This window comes from Balearica regulorum, chromosome W (genome assembly GCF_011004875.1).
Source record: "Balearica regulorum gibbericeps isolate bBalReg1 chromosome W, bBalReg1.pri, whole genome shotgun sequence".
Taxonomy (NCBI): Eukaryota; Metazoa; Chordata; class Aves; order Gruiformes; family Gruidae; genus Balearica; species Balearica regulorum.
This window is the reverse complement of record NC_046219.1, coordinates 22,014,756-22,042,634: the sequence shown is the minus strand read 5'-3', so window position 1 is coordinate 22,042,634 and position 27,879 is coordinate 22,014,756. Positions and strand designations below refer to the sequence as shown.

Sequence of the window (27,879 nt, the reverse complement as noted above, 5' to 3'; positions counted from 1 at the left end):
TGGAGACAGTAGCTGAAGGCCAAGAAAGCAAAGCTTGCATCGCGGGTCACTTTATTGAAGTAGGAAGGGAAATTTGGTTATTAACCCAAAAGCAGCCTCCCGAGAGAAGTGATTACAAAGCAGAAAACTGCCAAACACTTGCATTTTCTGGCAGCCTACAGAACAGCATGTTCACATGTTTTTAGGGAGATTACATATATCAATCGCATCTATATTATTCTCAACTAGTATTGCTTTATGTTGGTTACCAAAAAGTATGACAACATTTAATACCAGCTGTTTTGGGTTTGCATGGCAAGGTTTTGGTAGCAGGGTGTGCGCGCGCTACAGGGGTGGCTTCTGTGAGAAGCTGCTAGAAGCTTCCCCTGTGTCTGAGCCGCTGGCCAAGGCTGAGCCAATTAGCAACAGTGGTAGCACCTCTGTGATAAGATATTTAAGGAAAAAAAACAACCTAGCGGCAGCTTTTGCAGCCAGAGAGAGGAGTGAGAAGATGTAAGAAACTCTGCAGACACCAAGGTCAGTGCAGAAGGAGGGGCAGGAGGTGCTCCAGGTGCCGGAGCAGAGATCCCCCTGCAGCCCATGGTGAAGACCATGGTGAGGCAGGCTGTCCCCCTGCAGCAGCCCATGGAGGAAGGATGAGGGGGTGTAGAGATTCCACCTGCAGCCCATGGAGGACCCCACGCCGGAGCAGGTGGAGGCACCTGAAGGAGGCTGTGGCCCCGTGGGAAGCCCGCGCTGGAGCAAGCTCCTGGCAGGACCTGTGGACCCGTGGAGAGAGGAGCCCATGCCAGAGCAGGTTTGCTGGCAGGACTTGTGACCCCATGGGGGACCTACGCTGGAGCAGTTTCTGAAGGTCTGCACCCTGTGGGAAGGACCCACATTGGAGAAGTTCATGGAGGACTGTCTCCCATGAGAGGGACCCCATGCTGGGGCAGGGGAAGAGTGTGAGGAGTCCTCCCTCTGAGGAGGAAGGAGCGGCAGAAACACCGCGTGATGACCTGACCACAACCCCCATTCCCCATCCCCCTGTGCCGCTGGGGGAGGAGGAGGTAGAAACCAGGAGTGACGTTAAGCCCAGGAAGATGGGAGGGGTGGGGGGGGTGTTTTAAAATTTGATTTTATTTCTCATTCCTCTACTCTGATTCGCTTGGTAATAAATTAGATGAATTCCCTCTCTAAGTTCAGTCTGTTTTGCTCCTGATGATAATTAGTGAGTGATCTCTCCCTGTCCTTATCTCGACCCACAAGCTTTTTTTTGTACTTTTTCTCCCCTGTCTAGTGAATGAGGCGAGTGATAGAGCGGCTCTGGTGGGCACCTGGCCCCCAGCCAGGGTCAACCCATCACACCTGCATTATAGGAATTATAACACCTATTGCTACAGTTTTAAGCTGTAATCAGATGGCAGTGAAAGAAAACCACTTTGCACACTGATAACAGAAAAGCAAGAGCAAGAATGAAGAAGGGCTTCTTAGACCACATGCTTTTGGGAATGGTGACATGGACAGCAGGATCGAGTGCACCCTCAGCAAGTTTGCCGATGACCCCAAGCTGTGTGGTGTGGTCGACACGCTGGAGGGAAGGGATGCCATCCAGAGGGACCTTGACAGGCTGGAGAGGTGGGCCCGTGCAAACCGCATGAAGTTCACCAAGGCCAAGTGCAAGGTCCTGCATGTGGGTCAGGGCAATCTCAAGCACGACTATAGGCTGGGCGAGGAATGGATTCAGAGTAGCCCTGAGGAGGAAAGACCTGGGGGGTACTGGTGGATGAAAAGCTGTATATGACCCGGCAACATGTGCTCGCAGCCCGGAAAGCCAACTGTGTCCTGGGCTGCATCAAAAGAGGTGTGACCAGCAGATCGAGGGAGGTGATCCTGCCCCTCTACTCGGCTCTCGTGAGACCCCACCTGGAGCACTGCATCCAGCTCTGGGGGCCCCAGTACAGGAGAGACATGGAGCTGTTGGAGAGAGTCCAGAGGAGGGCCACGAAGCTGATCAGAGGGCTGGAGCACCTCTCCTATGAAGAGAGGCTGAGAGAGTTGGGGTTGTTCAGCCTGGAGAAGAGAAGGCTCCAGGAAGACCTTATTGTGGCCTTCCAGTACCTGAAGGGGGCCTACAGGCAAGATGGGGAGGGACTGTTTCCTAGGGCAAGTAGTGATAGGTAGTGGCTTTAAACTAAGAGGGTAAATTTAGGTTAGATATGAGGAAGAAATTCTTTACTGTGAGGGTGGTGAGGCACTGGAACAGGTTGCCCAGAGAAGCTGTGGATGCCCCCTCCCTGGAAGTGTTTAAGGCCAGGTTGGATGAGGCTTTGGGCAACCTGGTCTAGTGGAGGATGTCCCTGCTCATGATACTATATGATAATTGATGTCCCTTCCAACCCAAACCATTCTATGATTACATGAAGTCCATTAGATTTGGAGAGGGTGAGGGAGAGCCTGCTAGATGCAGCTCCTTCTGGGAACATACAAGTGCTAAAATAGCAGTAACAGAGTATGTGGAGTTGCTGGGGGGGGTGGCTATTCCAGTGCCAAAAAAGGAAAGCAAGCCAGATGAATTTTGAGAAGAATGATTAAGCTATGGAATATTTTTCAAGCATCTGTACATGCTTAGGAAGGGCACTAGATGACTCTGCTGTTTATATTCGTAACAATTTTGCACTTCTCAAAGGCTATCCAACTTACTCCCAGAAGTCACATAGGAATTACTGACCAAAACCACAAAGCAAAAAAAAGGAAAAAAAAAAAATCAGTGTCAGGGTTGAGAGGCAGATGCTCGCTTTTGTTTGACTAGTTTGGACCAATGGCTGTAACTACTTACAGAAGGGAAAAATGACTGCTCTTTCAGCAATGGCAGGATGACCTGCTTTTAGAAACCAGCACATCTCACTTACATCCTCATCTTTAAATAGCACTCACCTGAGTACGGGTTGTTAGCAAGGCTCCCATCTCTGCCTGTCAAGGTTGCAGGAGCAGGGAATGTAATTCCATAGTAATCCTTAGAAAGAGACAATATTGTGTATTAATAATTGAAACTGTAACAGAGCTGGACAGCTCTTATGAACCCTGTATTATATGCATAAGAAAATTTAAAAAGCAAGAACTAAAGGAAGCTTGGGCACAAGCTGACCTTATCACTTACAGCAGAGCTGAAGATTTACTTTAATCCGTAACTTTAAAATAAATAGTTTATAGACATTTTTATTATCATGTAGAAATAGTTCATCTCTTAATTGTAAGTTAAAGGTAACAACTAAATGCTTTCCCCTCCCAACCCTCAGCTCCAAGCTGTCATATTCCAGCGAGACTGCACGTGGAAAAGCAACAGACCATCAAGGAGTCAGGCCAGGACCATAATCGCAACATGGATGTAGTATAAAGGTTTTGCCCTTGTACCATGCCCTGTTTTCTAAAAGTAAAAGCGTCAGCTAAGAAAACAGCACAAACATTAAAAAAAAAATGGAGTTATCACCTGATGACTGGAAAATTTATTTAAACTACGTTACAGGAGAGCTTATATCAGTAGTCTCCAAAGTGAGGTGTGCAAGACAATCCATTGGTGTGCATGAAGAAAATGTTTTTGGTACCATTATGTCGTGGTAAGCGCCACACGGCCACTCGCTCACCCCTCCCCCCCCCCCCCCCCGGGAGCCAGATGCCCATCCCATCCCCCCCAGCCAGCCCCCTTTATATACTGAGCATGATGCCATATGGTATGGAATACTCCCTTTGGCTAGTTTGGGTCACCTGTCCTGGCTGTGTCCCATCCCAGCTTCTGCTGAAAATTAACTCTATCCCAGCCGAACCCAGGACATTAATAAATAAAATTATAAAAAAAAAAATTAAATAGTGTTTAACTTTTCTCTCATCTTTTTTTAATTTTTATTTTTTGTGTATGTTTTATAATATACATATTAGTACAGGAGTATATGTATATAATTTATAAATAAAAATATACTGGCAGCAAGTGTTCACAAATTTTTTTACTGATGAGGTGCATGATCAAAAAAGGCGGAGACCACTGCCTTAGATCATTCTAGGTCCTCTAGAGGAATTTAAGACAGTCCTCACCCTAGAAATCTCACACTTCGAGATGACAGGACATGCTGGCAAAACCAAAGCAGCATTTTGTCTTCAGTTTGGGAGATAAAAAGTTTGCCCTTCTCTCTCTGGGTGAGCTACACATGTGGGGCTGGTACTCTACTAAGCAGTTTTCCTCCTAATTCTGGTTGTTTACTCCTCACCACTTCCAATCCATCAAGAGTTAATGCTTTAACCACTAATGTATCCATTTCCACAGTCTTCAACACTGGAAAAGCATCCTCCTCTTCTTCATACCTGCCTCTGCAAATTCCCCAGCATCTCAACTGCTTTCTCAGAGTTGACAGCACCTTCCACCTTGCTGCATTTCTGCGCATCACCCCCCCGTCTCCTACACCCAGGCTGGGATTGCTCAGCACTGCTCACATCTTTTCCATCCAGGAGATCGTGCCAATGGGGAAACAGGCATGACCATGGCAAGGCCAAGGCCAGGCTGTGGCACAGTCCATGCACCCGCACCACAGCCACACCTCCGCTGGAAAGGAAGAAGGAGGAAATTGCTGCACTGCACACTCATGGACAACCACAAGGTGATGGGGAGAGAGGTGGTATTTATTACCCACGGCATTATCTAGCCCGTCCAGACTGCAACCTCCCCTAATGGAGGGGAAAGTCCCCATGGACACTGCGGGACTTTCACAGCAATGACTACTTATCACAGAACTCTATTTATCTGGCCATTAATTTATATATTTATATATGTTATTTATTTATTCACTTGTTGGAAATACAGACTTTAAAAAAAAAAAAAAAAGAGGTGGTCATCATGCATATACCTGACAGGCAAAGACAGGGTCTCTGCAGGCAGGCAGGGATGAGCCTCTCTCCTGCAGCCCATCCCACCGATGCCTCCTGCCCCAACTGAAGGCTTCAGACAGCAGGCCACTCTCAGGGACCCACCATGATCCTCCAAACACACAGGCATCTCCCACTGATGCCAGACCCTCAGAGCACACACTTGCCCAGATGACATGATGCCTGCCCTGCATGCTCCTCCTCTCCCACCATTCACCCTCTCCCTTCCCAACCCTCTCCCGCTACCAAGACATGAAAGTCACCTCCAAAATACCACCCCAACACAACCAAACATTCAGCAATGCCACAGCACTGCTTGGGGTCAAGCAGGGTGGCATGGACAAGGTGCATCCTCAAAGAGGCAAGGAGGAGACCCACCAAGGCTTGCAGAGATTTGGACAAGGAATAGCACCCCAGTGCTACCAATCCCACCCAAAAACCACCAAAAAGCCACAAAAAAACATAGGAGATGCCCAGGACTGCTCATTGCTCTCCTACAACCACCACAACTGGCCCAGGATGCTCCTGCCTGTGCTCACACACCAGTGGCCGTGGGGATCTGCCTCACTGCATAGAGCACATCAGCCTAGGCCTTCTTCACCTCAACATATCCTAAGAAAACAAAAAGATACATCCCCCAAACATCACCACCCAACATGGTCCAAACCAACCAGCACAGACCAGCACAGCATTCCCCATGAAGGAAACTGCCCACTTACCACCAGTTGCTCCTTTGCCCTCCAACCACCACACCCCCAAAAATATCTGCCCCTGGGTGCTTTGCCCTCCCCAGGTAAGCCCGAGCAAGACAACAAAATAATTCAGCAGCTTTGGTCTACGCCCGCATGGGACAAAGAGGTTGTTCTTCATGCTCAGTAACACCACCTCCACCACCACATCACTGCAAGGACACTGCTCCATGCAAACGCAAATGGGTACTTCTCATGCAGCTGCAGAGCGAGAAAACAAGTGGGACCAAATATATTCAGGTACACAGCAGGACCCCTCAAGATGCAACTTCTGAGTTGTACTACAGTACTGATATTCTTCTAACCAGAAATACCCTGTGATTCCAGGCAGGGACATACTCATTGGCTGTCTTCTCTGATGTAGCTGAGGAAAGCAAATCCTCCTCAGATGTAAAAACAGAGAGGAGAGGTAACTACACAAGCTGGAACACAAGGAATTAAAACATGAAAGAATAAACACACTATTATCTTTACCATGAAGGTGATACAAAACCAGAAGAGGGATAAGGGAGGTTGTGGGAAATCCATTCCTGGGGATATATCCAAAAGCATCACTGGACAAAACATCAGCAACCTCCTCTGATACTACCTACCCCCTCAGCACCAGATTGTACTCAGGAGCTCCAAAGCAAAACAGACTATTGAAAAAGAAGTTAAAAAAATGGAAAGAAATTATGCACTCAGAGTGATTAAAAAAAAAAAAAAAGAGAAACTGAGAAGTTCCAGTAGTACGAGAGCATAATATAAGACACAAGAATTTCACCAGGCAAACACTAGAAATTGGAAAAAATTAATTGCTTCTACAGGACCTTTTCCTCCACACAGCACGATGAGACAATAGTAATGAAAAATTACTCAATTGGCAAAAATAGCAAAAATCACTATCCTGGTTTAGCCCTAGCCGGCAGCTGAGCACCACGCAGCCACTCACTCACTCAATCCTCCCCCAGCCCTGCTCAGTGGGATGGGGAGGAGAATGGGAAAACAAAGGCAATAGCCTCATGGGTTGGGATAATGACAGTGTACTGGGACAGCAAAGGGAGAGGGAAATAACAACAGTACTTGTAACAGAATATACACAATGGGTGATAACACAAGGCAATTTACTGACCTGACTACCAACCCAACACTCATCCCATACTCAGACCCTCCTGGAGCCACCCGGAGCCACCCTACCCCTCCCTGACTAGCCCCCTTTTATGATGAGCAGACATCATATGATATGGAATACCCCTTTGGCTAGTTTGGGTCACCTCTCCTGGCTGTGTCCCCTCCCAGCTTCTGCTGAAAATTAACTCTATCCTAGTTGAAACCAAGACATTATCCACCCTTTATTCCATACCATCTACGTCATGCCCAGATCCTACATGTCCAATTAATCACCACCACTTTCTATGTCTTTGATATATATATACATGTGCACACACACACACACAGAGATATCGTTTCCTTAGTCTATGAGCCATCCATCTGAAATGTCCGCTGAGTTCATTTAGTCCATGACTTTGGGCCCCATCTATCTTAACAGTCTTTTCAAGGCAGGAGAAATGGTGTATGGTAATGGAGTGTTGCACGCTACATCCGGAGTTTTCACGGCTGGTGTATCCGGCATGGTCCATGCTCACCGTCTGTGCGTTGAAGATGTCATTTTCAAGGAAGTTGCTGGGCACCGGTTGCTGAAGTCAGTTCTAGTTCTATCATACCTGAACTCTGCTCGGTTTCATCAAAGTCCATCCTTCATTGATTTGGGTGATTCTTACTGTAATACCATTGATACAGCATATAGCACTTGTAGCAATGATGACATACAATGATAGGGATATTTAGCAATTAACATCATACAATTTAATTTCTTGGCTGTTCTCACCCAAAATCAAATCCCCTTGGGGTACACATCGGACTTCCCCATCCTCTCTCATCACCCACCAAGTGCACCCTGGTCCCTGAGCAAAAGCAATCCCGCAGATGGGCTTGCCTTTGCCTGAAGCAGGGATAACCCAGACTGTTTTACCCAACATATTCTCTATGTGCACTACAGGAACTTTATCCCCTTCTACTGGGCGTGGGAATTTTGATTGGGCAGGGCCAGCTCGATTGGTAGATGCCCGAGTGTTAACTAACCAGGTGGCCTTTGCTAAATGTCTGTCCCAGTGTTTGAGGGTCCCACCACCCATTGCTCTCAGGGTAGTCTTTAGCAGTCCATTGTATCGTTGGATTTTCCCAGAGGCTGGTGCGTGATAGGGGATGTGATAGACCCACTCGATGCCATGCTCTTTGGCCCAGGTGTCTATGAGGTTGTTCCGAAAATGAGTCCCGTTGTGTGACTCAATTCTCTCTGGGGTGCTATGTTGCCACAGGACTTGCTTTTCAAGGCCCAGGATAGTGTTCCGGGCAGTGGCATGGGGCACAGGATATGTTTCCAGCCATCCAGTGGTTGCTTCCACCATTGTAAGTACATAGTGCTTGCCCTGGTGTGTTTGTGGGAGTGTGATGCAATCAATGTGCCAGGCCTCCTCATATTTATATTTCAGCCATCGTCCTCCATTCCACGAGAGCTTAACCACTTGGCTTGCTTCACTGCAGCATATGTTTTGCGTCCATGGTCAAGTCCACCCCTCAATCGGGAGCCCACCTATATTTTGCATCTCTTCCTTGGTGGCCTGAGATGTCATGGGCCCACCATGGGCTATAAATAATTCACCCTTATGTTGCCAGTCCAGATCCACCTGAGCCACTTCAATCTTAGCAGCTTGGATCCGCCTGCTGGTTGTTCTGATGTTCCTCAGTGGCCCGACTCTTGGGTACGTGGGCATCTACGTGACGTACCTTTACAACCAGCTTCTCTAGTTGAGCAGCCATATCTCGCCACAATGGGGCAGCCCAGGTGGGTTTGCCTCTGCCCTGCCAGTTGCTCTGCTTCCACTGCTGTAACCACCCCCACAGGGCATTGGCCACCATCCATGAGTCAGTATAGAGGTAGAGCATCGGCCACTTTTCTCTTTCAGCAATGTCTAGAGCCAGCTGGGTGGCTTTCACCTCTGCAAACGGGCTCAATTTACCTTGTCCTTCGGCAGCTTCTGAGACTTGTTGTGTAGGATTCCATACAGCAGCCTTCCACCTCCAATGCTTTCCCACAATGTGACAGGACCCATCTGCGAACAGGGAATATGGCTTCTCATCTTCTGTTAGTTTGTTATATGGTGGGGCTTCTTCAGGACGTGTCACCTCCTCCTCTGGCGACATTCCCAAATCTTTCCCTTCTGGCCAGTCTTTTATCACTTCCAGAATTCCTGGACGACTGGGGCTTCCTATTCTAGCCCGTTGTGTGATCAGTGCAGTCCACTTAGTCCACGTAGCATCGGTTGCATGGTGTGTAGAAGGAGCCCTCTCTTTGAACATCCAGCCCAGCACTGGGAGTGGGGGTGCCAGGAGGAGCTGTGCTTCAGTGCCAATCACCTCTGAAGCAGCTCGAACACCTTCCTAGGCTGCCAATATCTCCTTTTCCGTTGGCGTGTAGCGGGCCTCGGATCCTCTGTATCCCCGAGTCTCCCCTGGTGCTTTCTGCCAGAGACTCCAGGTAGGGCCATTCTCCCCGGCTGCGGTGTACAGCACAGTTTTCACATCTGGTCCTGCCCAGACTGGCCCAAGGGCTACGGCATGAACTATTTCTTGTTTAATTTGTTCGAAAGCTTGTTGTTGCTCAGGGCCCCATTTGAAATTCTTGTTCTTCCAGGTCACCTGAGAGAGAGGGCTTACACTCAGACTGTAAATTGGAATATGCATTCACTAGAAACCCACAATGCCGAAAAAAGTTTGTGGTTCCTTTTTGTTGGTTGATGGGGACATGGCTGCTATTTTGTTGATCACATCCATTGGGATCTGACACTGCCCATCATGCCACCTTATGCCTAAAAATTGGATTTCCTGCACAGGCCCCTTCACCTTACTTCGCTTTATGGCAAAGCCAGCCTGCAGCAGGATTTGGATTGTTTTCTTCCCTTTCTCAGAAACTTCCTCTGCTGAGTTGCCCCATACAATGATGTCATCAATGTATTGCAGGTGCTCTGGGGCTTCACCCTTTTCCAGGGCACTCTGGATCAGGCCATGGCAAATGGTGGGGCTGTGTTTCCACCCCTGGGGCAGTCGGTTCCAGGTGTACTGGACGCCCCTCCAAGTGAAGGCAAACTGTGGCCTACACCCTGCCACCACAGGGATCAAGAAAAATGCATTAGCTATATCCATTGTGGCATACCACTTGGCTGCCTTTGACTCCAGTTCATATTGAAGTTCCAGCATGTCTGGCACGGCAGCACTCATCAGCGGTGTGACTTCATTCAGGCCACGATAGTCCACTGTCAGCCTCCACTCTCCATTGGACTTCCGCACTGGCCATATGGGACTGTTGAAGGGTGAGTGGGTTCTGCTGATCACTCCTTGGCTCTCCAGTTGACCAATCAGCTTATGGATGGGAACCAGGGAGTCTCGGTTGGTGCGGTATTGCTGCCAGTACACCGTTGTGGTAGCGATCAGCACCTGCTGTTTGTCGACCATGAGCAATCCCACAACAGAAGGGTCCTCTGAGAGACCGGGAACAGTAGACAACTGTTCAGTTTCCTCCTTCTCCAAGGCAGCTATACCAAAAGCCCATCGGTACCCTTTTGGGTCCTTGAAATACCCTCTCCGGAGGTAGTCTATGCCCAGGATGCATGGAGCCTCTGGCCCAGTCACGATGGGGTGCTTTTCCCACTCATTCCCAGTTAGACTCACTTCAGCCTCCAGTACAGTTAGCTGTTGAGATCTCTCTGTCACTCCAGAAACATACACGGGTTCCACTCCTTCATAACTTGATGGCATTAGGGTACACTGTACACCAGTGTCCACTAGAGCCTTATACTCTTGTGGATGTGACCTGCCAAGGCCATCGGATCCACACAGTCCAATACACCCAATTGTCCCTTTCCTCCACCTGGCTGGAGGCAGGGCCCCTCTAATCCTGCTCATCATATTCGCTACTCACTTCTTGCAAAAATGACTTAAAGGTCCCTTCAAGAGGATCACACATACGAGTAGGCCTTTCACTCGGTCTGGGGAACTGCCCGCTGGAACCTGGAGTGGCATTTTTCCTGGAAGAATCCCCTTTTGTGACTGTTTTGCCTTGCAACTCACGTACTCATGCCTGTAGGGTCAACGTAGGTTTTCCATCCCACTTCCTCATGTCCTCTCTGTGGTTACACAGGTAAAACCACAGGATGCCTCGTGGTGTGTACCCTCTATATCCTCTCTCTGGAGCAGAGGAATGCTTACTCCGAATAGCTGAGATACTGGTCCATACAGGTGGGGAATAGGATATATTCTCTTCAAGTTGCTGGACCTTCCAGGACAGTTTCTCCACAGTTGAGACGAGGGGGGGAGGGACACTTTCTTCACACTGCCAGAGTCAGCCAGTAACTTCATCCACCACTGGTGCGTCTTCACCTTCCCAGTCTATTACTGCCAATGAGTTGGCGTATGACGATGGTGTGCTCCTTACAAACCTCCATCACATGGATTGGGTACATTGGACTTCATCAGGATCTGGGTAATTGTGCAATGTCTGGGTAAATAATAAACCATCTCCTGCATGGCTAATTCCCTCAGGTACTGGATACCTCTCTCCATGGTGGTCCACTTGCCTGGCCGACATACAACATCTTCACTCAAGCGATACCTTTCCCTCACGCTTGACAGGAGTCACCTCCAGAGGCTGAGGGCTTGTGCCTTTTTCCCAATTGCCTTGTCAGTGCCCCCTTCCCTAGACAGGGATCCCAGCTGCTTGGCCTCCCTGCCCTCCAGTTCCAGGCTACTGGCCGTGTTATCCCTGAAGTTATCTCAGCATCAGAGCAGCCAGGTAATGATGTGCTCCCCTGGAAGGCGGCTGAAATCTTTCCACATATCTTGCAGCTCACTCAGGGACAGGGATTGAGTGATCACTTCTGGTTCTGCCTCTTCCTCCTGTTCTCGTGATGGTCCCAGTTCATCATCATCCCTCACTAAACAAACTATTTTTGTTGTGTATTTCTTCTTGTGTATAGGGGTGAGTGATATCAGTATGGGTTGTTTTTTTGGCTCAGCTACAGTGCATGTCACTGGGGTTTGAGTCGCCACAGTGCCTGTTGCCGGGGTTGAGGTAGCCACAGTGCCTGTCGCTGGGGCTTGGGTAGCCACAGTGCCTGTGGGTCTGTTTTCGCTCTCTTCCCCCTGATGGCGCTGCCTACTATCGAGTAGTGTTTGGTAGATACTGGCCAGGGCCCAGCACAGGGCAGTAAGTTGTGCCTCCTTGGAATAGCCACAGCGTTTTCCTTTCAAATATTCTATCACTTCATCAGGGTCCTGTAGTTGTTCAGGAGTGAAGCTCCAAACCATTGGAGGTGGGAAGTTCTCTAGATACCCGCCCATATTCTCCCACATGCCATGCCAGCCCTGACTATTCAGTCTTAGGGCAGATCTCTGGGTGGTATTCTTAAAACATTTTTTCTAACCCTGAGCAGGACTTGGAACACATTCAGGAGACCTAGCAATAGGAACATGCTGGCTTGAACATCCCAAGGGCACTCAAAATTTTCAAAAGCTGTTGTAACCAGCCTTAATGGAAAAGGGGAGGTGAAAGAGCAGGAAAAAGTATCCCCATCATCTTCCCCATAGATTGGATGTGATTATTAATCAATTCTGAGAGATGTCATCCAAGGTACAGACATGATAGCAAGGCCCCATACAAATACCAGTTTAAGCTCATGACCATTGATGTTGTTATATCATAAGTCGATATCACACAGTACAACAAAATGAGAATCCTGACCCCTCTCCCAGAGGTGATAAACAGTGCCAGAGGAAATACATACAGAAACTACAGGTTTACATACCACAACCACGTGAACAAACAAAACACCATTGTGACCAGTGACTGTTTCAATAATATTATAAATACTTATCACAACTTTGTTTTAACACGCTCTCGTCAGATCTGTCCTTATCTCAACCCTTTGTGTCCCACATTGGGCACCAAAAAGGACTGTCGTGGTTTAGCCCCAGCCAGCAGCTGAGCACCACGCAGCTGCTCATTCACCTCTCCCCCCGGCAGGATGGGGAGGAGAATTGGAAAACAAAGATAAAACTCATGAGCTGGGATAAGGATGGTTTACTAGGACAGCAAAGGAAGAGGAAAATAACAACAAAAGTACTTAGAATATACAAAATGGGTGACACACAATGCAGTTTCTCACCTGAGGACCCGACAACTATACACATCCACACTCAGACTGTCCTGGAGCTGCCCAGAGCCGCCCCACCTCTCCCTGACTAGCCCCCTTTTATGCTGAGCATGATGTCACATGGTATGGAATATCCCTTTGGCTAGTTTGGGTCAACTGTCCTGGCTGTGTCCCCTCCCAGCTTCTTGTGAAAATTAACTCTATCCTAGCCGAAACCAGGACACACGGTTTAGCCATCACCATCAGAATCTTCTCTTTGGTCCTTATCTCCTCAATATTTTCCACCTTCCATCCCTGTTTAGATTGGCTGATGAAGGAGAGGCACAGCAGAGATCACTTTGATTAGGCTGAGTTTAGCTACTGTCTCGTTGCACTGCTTGAAAATACCTTACAGCACAAACTATTCCAGGGCAACACAGAGAAGGTATGAATCCTTACATTTTCTCTTGGACTGAATGGACAGGTTAATAATTTTTTTTTCTCTGTGTGCTTTATTGTATTTATTTTAGATTACATATTAGCCATTCATTTCTCCTTTCCATTTGTTGTCACTACATGTAAACAACAACAACAATTCTCAGCTCCTGGCCCCTCAGACCCAAACCTCCCCCACCAAGAGGCATGCTCTGCTCCAGCCTCTGCATGGCCCTGTGGTACAGCTACATGGAAAAAGCACTCCTGCTCAGAGCGCAAGAAAAAATTGAGCGAACAGGCCGATAAAAGCCTGATAAAAGAAGCACAGGCTGATAAAATTTGAACAACACTCCTAGAAAACATTTTGTCTCCTACCAATGTAACCATGTCTCTCCCGGCCCCAGAACTGCAAATATATTTTGTCATTTGTCATTAACAGCTCAATGTCCAAGTGGAGAACGGTGACGAGTGGCATTCCTCAGGGGTCGGTACTGGGACCGGCACTGTTCAACAGCTTTGTCGGCAACACAGACAATGGGATCGAATGCACCCTCAGCAAGTTTGCCGATGACCCCAAGCTGTGTGGTGTGGTCGACACGCTGGAGGGAAGGGATGCCATCCAGAGGGACCTTGACAGGCTGGAGAGGTGGGCCCGTGCAAACCGCATGAAGTTCAACAAGGCCAAGTGCAAGGTCCTGCACGTGGGTCAGGGCAATCTCAAGCACGACTATAGGCTGGGCGAGGAATGGATTGAAAGCAGCCCCGAGGAGAAGGACTTGGGGGTGTTGATTGATGAGAAGCTCAACATGAGCCGGCAGTGTGCGCTTGCAGCCCAGAAAGCCAACTGTGTCCTGGGCTGCATCAAAAGAGGTGTGACCAGCAGGTCAAGGGAGGTGATCCTGCCCCTCTACTCGGCTCTCGTGAGACCTCACCTGGAGCACTGCATCCAGCTCTGGGGGCCCCAGTACAAGAAAGACATGGAGCTGTTGGAGCGAGTCCAGAGGAGGGCCACGAAGCTGACCAGAGGGCTGGAGCACCTCTCCTATGAGGACAGGCTGAGAGAGTTGGGATTCTTCAGCCTGGAGAAAAGGCAGCTCCGGGGAGATCTAATTGCAGCTTTCCAGTACCTGAAGGGGGCCTACAGGCAAGATGGTGAGGGACTGTTTATCAGGGAGTGTAGTGACAGGACAAGGGGTAATGGGTTTAAGCTGAAGGAGGGTCGATTTAGATTAGATGTTAGAAAGAAATTCTTTACTGTGAGGGTGGTGAGGTACTGGAACAGGTTGCCCAGAGAGGTTGTGGATGCCCCATCCCTGGAAGTGTTCAAGGCCAGGTTGGATGAGGCTTTGGGCAACGTGGTCTAGTGGAGGGTGTCCCTGCCCGCAGCAGGGGGGTTGGAACTAGATGATCTTTAAGGTCCCTTCCAACCCAAATCATTCTATGATTCTATGATTTTGCTGCTCTGAAAATCATCCCATTTATTTCAGTCAACAATTCTTCCAAGGATCATGCCTTCATTGGGTAGATAAAATCTTAATTAATGAGGCCATTTTTTTTTTATTCTGGATGTGCAGCTGGACAGGGTTATGTTTGGGACATCCCTGTACTCACCTTTGACTATCTGACTCTGGCTGTTCCCCGACTCCACATGGAAGACCTGGTACTGACTTGGACCTCTAACTATGGCATTCATCCAGTGATACTTTTTTCCCAGATCACTGATCATTGCTCCATTTCTGCTTCTAGGGATACACTGCATCACTTAATTCTGTGACTTTTCTCAGTTACATACTACCAAACTTTCTCTCTGAGTTCCTTATCCTAGTTTTCTGAAAACAAAATTCTTTACCTTTCCGCAATCTAGGGTGAGGCTCTTTGTGAACCTAAACTCTCAGCTTCTTTCATAGGTCATTTACATTCTGGATCCAGGTAAGGAAGAACACTTCATGTACTCTCCCTCCTGCAGCTCACCTGTATTTGTTGCCATGATGCATACACAAAGATCTCCACCTATGAGTGCCTCCAAAACCTGTCAGATTCACCCACTGGCTGACAATTTGTGTACTTGCTGTTCAACCCTACCTCTTGATAAAACATTCACACTCAGATTTCAACTAGACTTGACAAGATGTCATACTGTTGCTACAACAATTAAATATTTCTCCACTCTAAAGCATAGAGCACACTTGTTTCTATTTACAGAATTTGCAGATGGACAAATGCATGATACAACAGTTGCTCTATATCAATTTACACCACATAGAGAAACTGTGGGTATTTAAAAAAAACAGAATATAGAATATAAGGATAAGCTCTTAATCACCATCAAATGAACCAATTTGTGTTGCACAAATGATCAACACTGAAGATAACTTGTTTAAAATTAAACAAACCAAGCCATTTACTTACCATTGGCAGCCTGGATTGAAGCATCTGGAGATCATCATAACCATAAATCTGTTTAAAAACAGATAAAAATAAAACATCATTACAACACTTTTCTCTGACGCTGACCAATTTGGGGCTTTAAATAGAATTTGACCTAGGCCCAGTCTATTTTAAAGGTGTACAGCTATACGTCGCATTGTGCTACCATGGCGCACTGTAGCATTTTAAGGCTAGTAGAGCTAAGTTTAAAATGGCTTGTCACTCTGATGTTGTTTCTTGGTGACAACAGTCCTCTGAGGAGAGTATGACTGTCCCATCTTCAATACTGTTTTCACAGATGCATCATTCATCAACTTGTGAAAAATCTACAGGGCGTTCAGATTTGGGAGTAAGAGCAACAGCCTTCTTTGCGTCAATCATTAATTCTGAGAATAGCAGGATTTAAGATTTAATGACTAGACCACAAAGCAACCTATGGTATCCCTTCGCATTCAGTGTGATACAGAAAAATTAAAGTTTCTGATTCAAAAAACAGATAACCAAAAATATATTGATCCTGATCAGACATCAAAAAGCTATGTGCAATCTTTCAAGGAATGACAGACAGGACACGTGGCACATTTCAACCATTACTATAGTAAATCTATTCCAGTAACACAAACCTAAATGAATCTAATTTTACTCAAAGAGCCTAAAACCTGATACTGATGTTGGAAAAATAAGGGTTAAGACTGTGCAAAGTATATGCCACCTCAAGTATCCTTAACAGTATGTTCTGAAACTACAGTAACCAGGATAGGATCTCCAATGGACCAAGGATTTAGAACAATAGGACTCTTCAAAGTATTATTTCCCTATTGTAAGTGTATATAAAATATATCTAGCCTTGGAATAGTATCAAGAAATAGTGTATTCTCAACTCACTTGTATTGATTTTAATACTAAAATGTACACCACTTTATGAATAATGAGCATGCTAATTAGACCACCTCCTCAAATGTTTGAAACAAAGTAAAATGCATATGTATGATGAGGGCAGGTGAAAGGTGGATAGGGAAGTTTAAGAACACCAATCAGCTACATCTTGTTATAAAAAAAGCACGCTTGATGTACTTGGTGCGCTGCCTGGTGTTAGATGCCCAGCACCCTATTCTGGTCAGAATTTAAATAAACAAATATCTCGACTCTGTGTGTGATATTGACTCTTTGCACACCAGGTGAAGAACCCAGATTTGGGACAACAATACCACTGAAAACCATAGCAACACACATGTTTAGCTTCAACAGCAGCCAAATCAGGTCTGTACCAACAGTTCTGCAGTTTACTATCAACACTAAACCCTCACTGAATACATTTCACACATTCTTCAACATTTGGAACAGGAATTCCAGGTGCAACATGTGCCAACAGGAATCATAGAATCATAAAGGTTGGAAAAGACCTCCAAGATCATCAAGTCCAACCATCAACCCAACACCACCATGCCTACTAAACCATGTCCCAAAGTGCCACGTCTACGCATTTTTGGAACACCTCCAGGGATGGTGACTCCACCACCTCTCTGGGCAGCCTGTTCCAATGCTTGACCACTCTTTCGGTGAAGAAATTTCTCCTAATATCCAATCTAAACCTCTCCTGGCACAACTTGAGGCCAGTTCCTCTTGTCCTATCACTTGTTACTTGGGAGGAGAGACCAACACCCACCTTGCTACAATGTCCTTTCAGGTAGTTGTAGAGAGTGATAAGGTCTCCCCTCAGCCTCCTCTTCTCCAGGCTAAACAACCCCAGTTCCCTCAGCCGCTCCTCATAAGACTTGTGCTCCAGACCCTTCACCAGCTTCGTTGCCCTTCTCTGGACACATTCCAGAACCTCAATGTCCTCCTTGTACTGAGGGACCCAAAACTGAACACAGTATTCGAGGTGCAGCCTCACCAGAGCCGAGTACAGGGGCACAATCACTTCCCTAGTCCTGCTGGCCACACTATTCCTGATACAAGCCAGGATGCTGTTGGCCTTCTTGGCCACCTGGGCACACTGCTGGCTCATGTTCAGCCGGCTGTCAACCAGCACCCCCAGGTCCTTTTCCGCCAGGCAGCTTTCCAGCCACTCTTCCCCAAGCCTGTAGCATTGCATGGGGTTGTTGTGACCCACGTGCAGGACCCAGCACTTGGCCTTGTTAAACCTCACACAGTTGGCCTCGGCCCATCGATCCAGCCTGTCCAGATCCCTCTGCAGAGCCGTTCTACCCTCAAACAGATCGACACTCCTGTCCAACTTGGTGTCATCTGCAAACTTACTGAGGGCGTACTCAATCCCCTCCTCCAGATCATTGGTAAAGATATTAAACAAGACTGGCCCCAAGACTGAGCCCTGGGGAACACCACCTTGTGACCGGCCGCCAACTGGATTTAACTCCGTTCACCGTTCTGGGCTCGGCCTTCCAGCCAGTTTGTTACCCAGTGAAGAGTGCACCTGTCTAAGCCATGAGCCGCCAGCTTCTCTAGGAGAATGCTGTGGGAGACAGTATCGAAGGCTTTACCAAAGTCCAGGTAGATAACATCCACAGCCTTTCCCTCATCCACTTGGCGGGTCACCTAGTCATAAGAAGGAGATCAGGTTGGTCAAGCAGGCCCTGCCTTTCATGAACCCATGCTGGCTGGGCCTGATCCCCTAGTTGTCCTGCACCTGCCTGGTGAATGCACTCAAGATGATCTGCTCCATAATCTTCCCCGGTATCGAGGTCAGGCTGACAGGCCTGTAGTTCCCCGGATCCTCCTTCCTGCCCTTCTTGTCTATGCCTTGGCATAGACAGCAGCAGGTCTGGAGGGCTCACTTGAACCAAGGGTTAAGCAATCAGGGACAGGAAAAATTAAATTGCTTACTGGGTAGGCAGGCAGAAGTCCTCCAGGTCCCACAATATACTGGTTATGCAACAAGGGCGGCGCACCTTGGGGCAGGTTTGGGGGAGCTTTGCCTGTAGAATCAAAATACAGACACTTTAACAAGCCTTTAGAAAAGAAAAGGCTTCAGCACTGAGACAAGATAGCTCACAAGCCCTGGCAGCTGCACTGTCATAGTTTGTAAAGAGCAGAACTACGTGGAAGAATTTTGTGTTGGTTGATGAAAATGCTCAAAATCGCCTGAAGAGTTTAACCATGCCTCAGGGAAGGGAAAGTACAGGCTACTTAAGACTGAAAACAGTCCCATCAGAGAACAGTCTGATTTTGTCATTTTCTTTGTCCAAGAGGATTACAAGAATTACAGGAACTTCTCCTTTCCTCATTTCTCTCCTGAAGGCAAAATTTAGACATTGTTCTCAATCTAAGAGAGAAAATTCCTTTCATTTTCTACTCTGTCAACACATCCTCCCTTATCACCAGCAATAAACTGGAAAGCACTAAATGTTACCAGCATATTTTTTGTGGGTGACATTGCAGCTGGGAATAGCAAAGAGAAGATGACTGAAACAGTTTCAGTTGCCTCCATGAAGCAGTGCTAGGAAGCAGAAGAGATAAAAAAAAAAAAATGCACTTTGGCCAGTCATCAGACACTTCATTTACAAGGTATTGGAATGAAAAATCCTTCTGTAAGTTTGATCTTAATATTTAAATCATTAATTTCTCTCCATAGGATTTCCTTTTAGCAGTTCAGGTTGATTACAGAAGCAAGAGAGAATTCAGCATTGCTTCCACTTCAGTGCAAGAAGTCTCCCCATCTTCTGTCTCTGTAGACCCTTTTTCTGAAGTGCTATTTGCTGTGGAATGACTCAGACATCAGACGCTTTTTTCCTTTCTGTAGATGTGGCATGTGTTGGGTTTGCATGGCAAGGTTTTGGTAGCGGGGGGGGGGCTACAGGGGTGGCTTCTGTGAGAAGCTGCTAGAAGCTTCCCCTGTGTCTGATAGAGCCAATGCCAGCCGGCTCCAAGACAGACCCGCCGCTGGCCAAGGCCAAGCCAATCAGCGCCTCTGTGATAACATATTTAAGAAAGAGAAAAACAGTTAGAGAGAGCTTTTGCAGCCAGAGAGAGGAGTGAGAAGATGTAAGAACATCTGCAGACACCAAGGTCAGTGCAGGAGGAGGGGGAGGAGGTGCTCCAGGTGCCGGAGCAAGATTCCCCTGCAGCCCATGGTGAAGACCATGGTGAAGCAGGCTGTCCCCCTGCAGCCCATGGAGGGAGGATGAGGGGGTGTAGAGATTCCACCTACAGCCCGTGGAGGACCCCAAGCCAGAGCAGGTGGAGACACCTGAAGGAGGCTGTGACCCTGTGGGAAGCCCACGCTGGAGCAAGCTCCTAGCAGGAGGACCTGTGGGTCCGTGGAGAGAGGAGCCCACATCAGAGCAGGTTTGCTGGCAGGACTTGTGACCCCGTGGGGGACCCCATGCTGGAGCAGTTTGCTCCTGAAGGTCTGCACCCTGTGGGAGAGACCCACGCTGGAGCAGTTCGTGAAGGACTGTAGCCTGTGGGAGAGACTCACGTTGGAGAAGTTCATGGAGGACTGTCTCCTGTGAGAGGGACTCCATGCTGGAGCAGGGGAACAATGAGAGGAGTCCTTCCCCTGAGGACAAAGAAGCGGCAGAAACAACGTGTGTTGAACTGACCGTAACCCCCATTCCCCGTCCCCCTTTGCTGCTGAGGGGGGGCGGAGGTTGAAGCTGGGAGTGAAGTTGAGGCCGGGAAGATGGGAGGGGTGGGGGGAGGTGTTTTAAGATTTGATTTTATTTCTCATTCCTCTACTCTGTTTTGCTTAGTAATAAATTAGATGAATTTCCTCTTTAAGTTCAGTCTGTTTTGCTCGTGACGATAATTAGTCAGTGATCTCTCCCTGTCCTTATCTCGACCCACAAGCTTTTCGTTGTACTTTTTTCTCCCCTGTCTAGTGAAGGAGGGGAGTGATAGAGTGGCTCTGGTGGGCACCTGGCCCCCAGCCAGGGTCAACCCACCACAGACAGTAGGGATGTGGCATATGATAATGAAGACGCAGTATATTTTGATACTGCTAAATGAATTCAAGTCACAGAGAAGAATGAAATTAAAGCTAATGTGAACTCACAGCTAAGAGTTGATCACAACCTGGAATACAAACTGGGTGAACCTCCTAGCCCAAAATTTCCAAAGTCAGAACTGCTCTGGTGTCTATTTATAAAGCTCTTTGGGGATTGAATGTGCTATATAAATGCCACATAAGACCCTAACAAATATTTCAAATATACAGTAAAACTGCCTGGTTTTGTGTAAGCCAGCAAATAAAGCACGTTGAAAATGCTAATGTGGATTTCTTAGCATAGTTATGGCTGGTGAGATGCTCAACTGACAGCCCTACTGACTAAAGTCCTCTGTCAATCCACGTGATCTGTTAATATTGCGAACCTGAAGACACTAAGGGAGCTGCCCGTGTGGTAGCAGGTGGTATTGACACACTGGTAACGCTCAGGCCAAGGCTGTTTGTAGTGTTCATACTGCTTGCCATGCTGACAACCGAAGAGGTGGTGCTAGGGGCTGAGGTTGAAACAGTTGAAAAGGTTGTTGAGGGCTGGAGCGAAGTTGTGTTCTCAACACCAGTATGCTAGAAAGGAAACAAAAAGAATGAGGATCACAAAGCAAATAAACCACAGTGGAAGATGCTGGGGAAAAAATGAAAAATCCAAACCCAACAACCTTTTAAGTAACAGCAGCACATGCAAAATAAAAAGATATGCATTATCTATGTACCAAGCAAGCAACTGTCATGTTTGTGATTTCTAAGTATTCAAAAAAAATGATTACATGATAGTTAAATTCAAACCACCATATCATCATAAAAGTATACCACAGAACTCAAATGTCATTCCATGGCATTATTTATTGCCCTTTGCTTGCATACACCTTTAAGGTACTACTTGTTATGTTAAACTCTGTCCTGGTTTCAGCTGAGACCATTTTCTTCGTAGTGGCTAGTATGGGGCTATGTTTTCAATTTGTGCTGAAAAGTGTTAATAATATAGAAATGTGTTTGTCATATCGAGATGTATCTATGGAGAGCCGTGGGCACAGAGGGACTTGGAAAAAGAGCAGAACATATGGATATGTTGCATCTAATTGATAAATGAGTTCAGAAAGTTTCTTCTATGTAATAATCACTTATAACAATGTGCTAAAGTAAGAAAACATTTAACATTCTCTGTCAACCAGAAAACTAGTTTCAACTAGGAAGTTGCAAATACAAGAAGTATAAGAGAACATAAAACCAATACGTAACCAAATGTGCTGGTTTTGGCTGACACAGAGTTCATTTTCTTCATAGTAGCTAGTATGGGGCTATGTTTTGGATTTGTGCTGGAGACAGCATTGATAATATAGAGACGTTTTAGTTATTGTTGAGCAGTGCTTACACAGAGTCAAGGCCTTTACTGCCATGACACACTGCCCCATCAGCAAGTAGGCTGGGGGTGCACAAGAAGCTGGGAGGGGACACAGCCAGGACAGGCGACCCCAACTGACCAAAGGGATATTCCATACCATATGGCATCATGCTCAGTTTATAAGGGGCTGGGGGAAGAAGGAGGAAGAGGGGGGACACCTTCAGAGTGATGGCGTTTGTCTTCCCAAGTAACCGTTATGCATGTTGGAGCCCTGCTTTCCTGGAGATGGCTGAACACCTGCCTGCCCATGGGAAGTGGGGAATGAATTCCTTGTCTTGCTTTGCTTGTGCACACGCGGCTTTTGCTTTACCTATTAAACTGTCTTTATCTCAACCCACGAGTTTTCTCACTTTTACCCTTTCAGTTCTCTCCCACATCCTGCCCAGGGGTGGGGGGAGTGAGCAAGCGGCTGTGTTGTGCTTAGTTGCCTGCCATATTCTTCGAAAAGACAGTATTCGCTTTCAAAATACAGAACACTGCTATCGTGGTTTTCCTCAATGCACTTGTGAGATTTAAAAGATTTAAACTGCAGTGTCCCACAACAGCTTTTATGTGGTAAACTAAAACACAGACCAGATGTTTTACAGGAACACATGAGGATAAAGGAGTTCCTGGTTTGAATGCAGCACAATACAGTGCTTTAGCTGTAAGCTGATCACACTTGCAAAACAGTGTCATCAACACACAGAAGTCAAAGCAACTCTGATAACAGAAAAGGACATTTAGAATGGTGTGGTTTTTTAAGTTACATATTCAGTAGGGATGGAGCATTACAAACCAAAATACAGGATAAAGAAAAGCAGTAACCTATCTGCGCACCCCAACTGGGACTGTACAAAAGTACCCCATCACGGAACAAGGCAGTGCCTCTCTGACTTCCGTTTGTGCAACCTCATCTAGAGCACTATGTTCAATGCCATTTGCCTTGTTATCTCAAATGCATTAAATACACAGGTAACAACAATGCCACATGGTAAACTCTAAAATCATGTCATGAGGCATTTGGCATGACACGTATCATTCCATCACCTGCATTTTGCCAGCTAACCTCTCCAGTGGAGACTGCTAACAGTCCACATTTTGGAGCAGTTTCAGACAGCCACTTCTAAAGATTTTATTTTTTTTAAATACATTTGTTACAAGAACTTCTTTCTTCATTCCATCCCCCCTTGCCGGCATGAAAATTTCCTCTACAGTTGTGTGACTGGCAAATCTCTGTAATACCTATTCCTGATCTAGTACAAATCACAAGTGGTAAAGACACTTTTTAACACTAGAGGGCTGGCAGTACTTCTTCTCTGAGATAAGGCTCTTGTTTCAGTTCTTAGTGTACTGGTACACAATGAACTTTAAGAGAGGGTCTTAATCATCAGATAAATTGACTATATGCTGGAACATCTGTGTCCTGGTTTCGCTGGGATAAAGTTAATTTTCTTCCTAGCAGCTGGTATAGTGCTGTGTTTTTGTTTTAGGACCCAAACTGGCCAAAGGTGTTGGAGAGATGCCAAAAATAAAACAAAGGATGCTACTTAGCCTCTGTAGATAGTCAACTAGGCGCATCCCTGAGAGAAGAAACAAGATGACAAGATGACACCATCAGTCATACAAAAGAAATACCAACATAAGCACAAGAGGAATTCTACTACTGATAAAGTCAAAGAGCTATTTGAACTGTGAGTGAACTATCCTAATTAGCATAGTAAAACCACACCTCTAGAGGAGAATAAAGCCCCCATCTCACATAAACCCACCCCTCACTGAGCGTGCTTAGTAAAAAGATAGGATGCTGTAGCTTTAAGCAGAGACAGGACATAGCAAGGACCAATAAAAACAAGAGTAACCAAGCATAATTTTAAAAGTAGATGTGAAAGTGCTGATAACAGTTGCTTGAAATGTATAAATACTTACTGTGTGATAACCAAGGTGTGCTAGCTTTGTGGAGTAACCACCTAGCACCCATCTCTGCACAGACATGAAATAAACAAATATCTCGGCTCTGTGTGTTATCGGCTCTTTGCACATCAGGTAAAGAACTCCATTTTGGGACAACAAAGGGATATTCCATATCATATGACGTCATGCTCAGTATATAACTGGGGGAGTTGGTTGGGAGGCAGGGCAGCTCAGGAACTAGCTGAGCATCAGTTCCAGGTGGTGAGCAATTGTGCTGTGCATCACTTGTTTTGTATATTCTTTTATCATTATTATCATTCTCTTCCTTTTCTGTCCTATTAAACTGTCTTTATCTCAACCCACGAGTTTTACCTTTTTCTTTTCGATTCTCTCCCCCATCCTGGGGGGAGGGGGAAGTTAAGAATGGCTAGGTTAAAGCACAACAATTTGTTCAAATGCAAACAGAACTTACTGCATGTGATGTGCTTGAAGACAACACTGAGGCAGGGGAGAGGCTGCTCTGATGATTGGAAAGGGAGCTAGAAAGAAATTGCAAAGAATTAATAAAATTAATTTTTCCTAGAACATTTTTGAATATATATATGTATGTATATATACACACATATATACACAAATGCAGAGTAGATAGTAGGATATTAGTTAAAGAATAAAAATTGTAGGTATGTGTACACATACGCACACAGTAGGATAGTAAAGAAAAAATGAAAATGTCTGTAGGGGTGTGTGTATATATACACGCAACCCTACATTTTTTCCTTTAACTAATATCCTACTACTGTTTAATGAAAGAAACTGAAGTACAGAGACAACTATTACTAACAAGAAACATCTAAAACCCCATTCATTTGTATTTATCAATTTACTATATTTTTAGAAAAACAATATCTGCTTCAGGAATTATGTAGCAATAACTCCAAGACATGTAAAGTCCAAACCCAGAAGAAGGTTCACACGTTCACACAACACACAGCTTGTTTCTCATTCTTTCCCTGAACAACTGCTGCTGTCTGCCACCGGGCACAGGTATTAATCAAGTGAGGCAGTGCTTTGGTTTGACTCACTATGGTATTTCTCACATAACCTGCATAACATAAGTTCAACCAATTAGAACTGCAGGGTATTTGCCCCATAACTGCCAAAAGTCCCAAAACACTCTCAAAAGACAGGGCTAAAAAAAACTCCAAAAGACAGCAAATGAAGAACATCTGTGAAAGCCCCAAAATTAGACATACTACTACAGAATCTGGCAATTTAATCAACGCCAGTTCATACCACTACACTCCACCAAAAGCCATTTCCTCTTTGAAAAAATGAATCAGAACTATCAGTTTAGTTTTATACATACACTGTAAAATATGAAAATATAGAATCCCCTGATGAAAAACATCTACAGATAACTTCATTTTAGGAAGCAACTCTGCTTTAGCACCATCTTTTTTTCTCTAGCTGACCAGGCCTGTGAACTTTTGGCAGTAACAGCAGCACCAACATTCATCTGTAATCCAAAGATCTTTAAATGTCTCCCTGAAAGGTGACTGAAACATTCTTAAACATTTACACTGACAAAAATTATACCTTACATTTGAGGTCAAGAACATAACTTACAGTACAGTATGGAATAAACAAAATGAACACTGAACAAAGGCAAACAAAACAAAGCCATAAAAAATATGTATGGTTTGGTGCTCAAAAAGCCCCTCCTCATGTGAAATCAGAAGCAAGAGAGATCCTAACCATAACAAGTATTTCAGTAATCTCTATAGAAATAGCCACAAGAAAATACAGCAGTTTTCATAACAAAGCTACAGGCTAAATTATATGCCCTAATTTAAGGGCAAAGACTTCTGGCAGCTCTTCGAGGTGTGGGAGCACAATAAATCTTTGCAGTTTCATAGCTGAATTTTACCTTGATTACTTAAAAGGGTTCCCCATCTGCAGGAATTACAATGACACCACTTCAGGCAGCAAGGAAAGAAATAGTTCAGTCCAACATACAGTTTTATACCACTCCCTTGCTCACTCTCCCCAACTCTTCTAATAAGCCTTAATTCACCATCTGACCTACGGTAGCAATGCAGACAAGAGCCACCAGCACAACCAAGTCAGATACGCTTGGAATTCAGGAATCATCTTTTCATGGTGCTTGGTATCTGTCCAACAGCATCAATCCTCCAAACTAAAATTTCTATCAATGTACATGGCTTTTCAACAAACAAATGTGAGGAGAAGATGTTTTCTAATGTGAATGGAGTAATTCTTGTTATTTGATACATTTACCATTTTATTCAACAGAAAACACTAATGTATTAAAAGAGAATCAATTATGTCCTAGCTGTGAAACAGAAAAAAACCTTGTAATAGCCCATCAAATTAGTTTCTTATAGTAACAGATACAGTACAAAGGTGAGTATTAAAATATAACTCAACTAGTATAGCCTCAGGATGTCACCTGCCTGAGGATGAAGCTCAAGTAACAGGCGCTGAAAAATCAGACAGATATTGCAAATGAGCTAAGCTGTGCTAAATGCACTTCTAGGAACACCAATCTGATATTTCAAAGTGTCTTAAGGAAATGTCTTAGAAAGAAAAAACACACACTGTCCCTGTGGAATTATTTCCAGTTTTTAATTTTAAGCAATACAAATATAAATGAAACTACAATATTTCAAAATTAGCCAGGAAGTAAACTGTTAAGGAATGATTTCAAACATACAACACTAAACAAACAGCAGGCACTGTGGACAAAGTAGGAAAAACAAAGTGGGGGAATCAATATAGCCAGGATGATTGAAACAAGAGCCCCTTGAAACACAAAGTTGTATATATATATCATGAAAACTTGAGGGCAGCAGCTGCTCTATCATTAAGAGGCAGCCCAAAGCTCGTACTTTGCAACCAGAAACATCCTGGTCTCTTCTGAATATCCTAATTCTAGTTAATGTCAGAAAAGGGGACCCTGGTATCTGACAGCCACCATACACAATCACCCTCATGTTGGCCCTTTACCCAAAATTGAACCCCATTCACTTTGTCACAACTGCTACTGTACCTGCTTAACTGGGAAAGTGAGCTGCTGGCCAAATCACTGGACTGATGCAAGCTGGGCAATGTTGCCACGTGCTGTGATGCTGAAGGCAGAAGTGAAGCAGTGGTGGATACCACACTAGGCAGAGAACCAGCAGAAAGCAGCGAAGGAGAAGGCTCTGTTTTAGGCGCTGGAACTGATGAAGTAGCTGCAACAAGTGAAAGAGGCATTCAAAGACAAATTCCAGCATACCTGACATCCCAGTCTGGATCCAGGAACACAACAATATTCTCCCCTTGGTTTACAAAAACCTGACCATTAAGAACCAGTAACAGTATCAAGCAATCTGGCTATTAATGAAAATTCAAACAGCAACAGAACTGTCATTTTTTTCTCTTTAAGCTTTTCACCTACAATAGATTTATAATTTTCACTGCTACATGTGTAGTAAACTACAGTCTTCTGTACTTCACCTCCCACTATGTGGATTACTAACTTTTGCTCGCAAGTCAATCCTCATTTTAAAATTCCTTCCATTTGGTTCCGCAAACAAAAGTAATTTGCACTTTTCAAGGCACTGTACAAATCTGCTTTTACCTACAGCTCTGCTTCTTCATTCCAACCTACAGGGCACCTTTGATGTTTGAGACTTCGATTGCTGGAGTAAAAGGGCACATGCAACTTACCAGTTTGGAGAACTGAGTCAAATGTCTAAGGCAGTAAAATAAAAGAAGCTACAATGAAAGGCCACAATTGAGCACAGCATTAAGCACTTTTAATGGCTAAAGAGTTGACAATTATTGTCTTTATTTGACCTAGATAACAAAAAATGTTTAGCATTAATATTA

At 45.5% G+C, this 27,879-nt stretch overlaps 1 protein-coding gene across 1 annotated transcript in view; it reads right to left on the bottom strand.

Annotated features, from left to right (window-relative positions):
* Window positions 1-27,276, bottom strand: part of LOC104641284 (ubiquitin-associated protein 2) — a 35,435-nt gene extending 8,159 nt beyond the window's left edge. Inside the window, exons 1-6 of the mRNA XM_075739014.1 lie at window positions 27,056-27,276; window positions 24,458-24,524; window positions 21,062-21,257; window positions 18,575-18,666; window positions 15,713-15,760; window positions 2,917-2,995 (exon numbers count right to left, since the gene is read on the bottom strand). Of these exons, the coding sequence (XP_075595129.1) occupies window positions 2,917-2,995; window positions 15,713-15,760; window positions 18,575-18,666; window positions 21,062-21,257; window positions 24,458-24,524; window positions 27,056-27,261 (688 nt within the window). The 5' untranslated portion in view covers window positions 27,262-27,276. The remainder of the gene's footprint in view (window positions 1-2,916; window positions 2,996-15,712; window positions 15,761-18,574; window positions 18,667-21,061; window positions 21,258-24,457; window positions 24,525-27,055) is intronic.
* Between the last annotated feature and the right edge of the window lie 603 nt (window positions 27,277-27,879).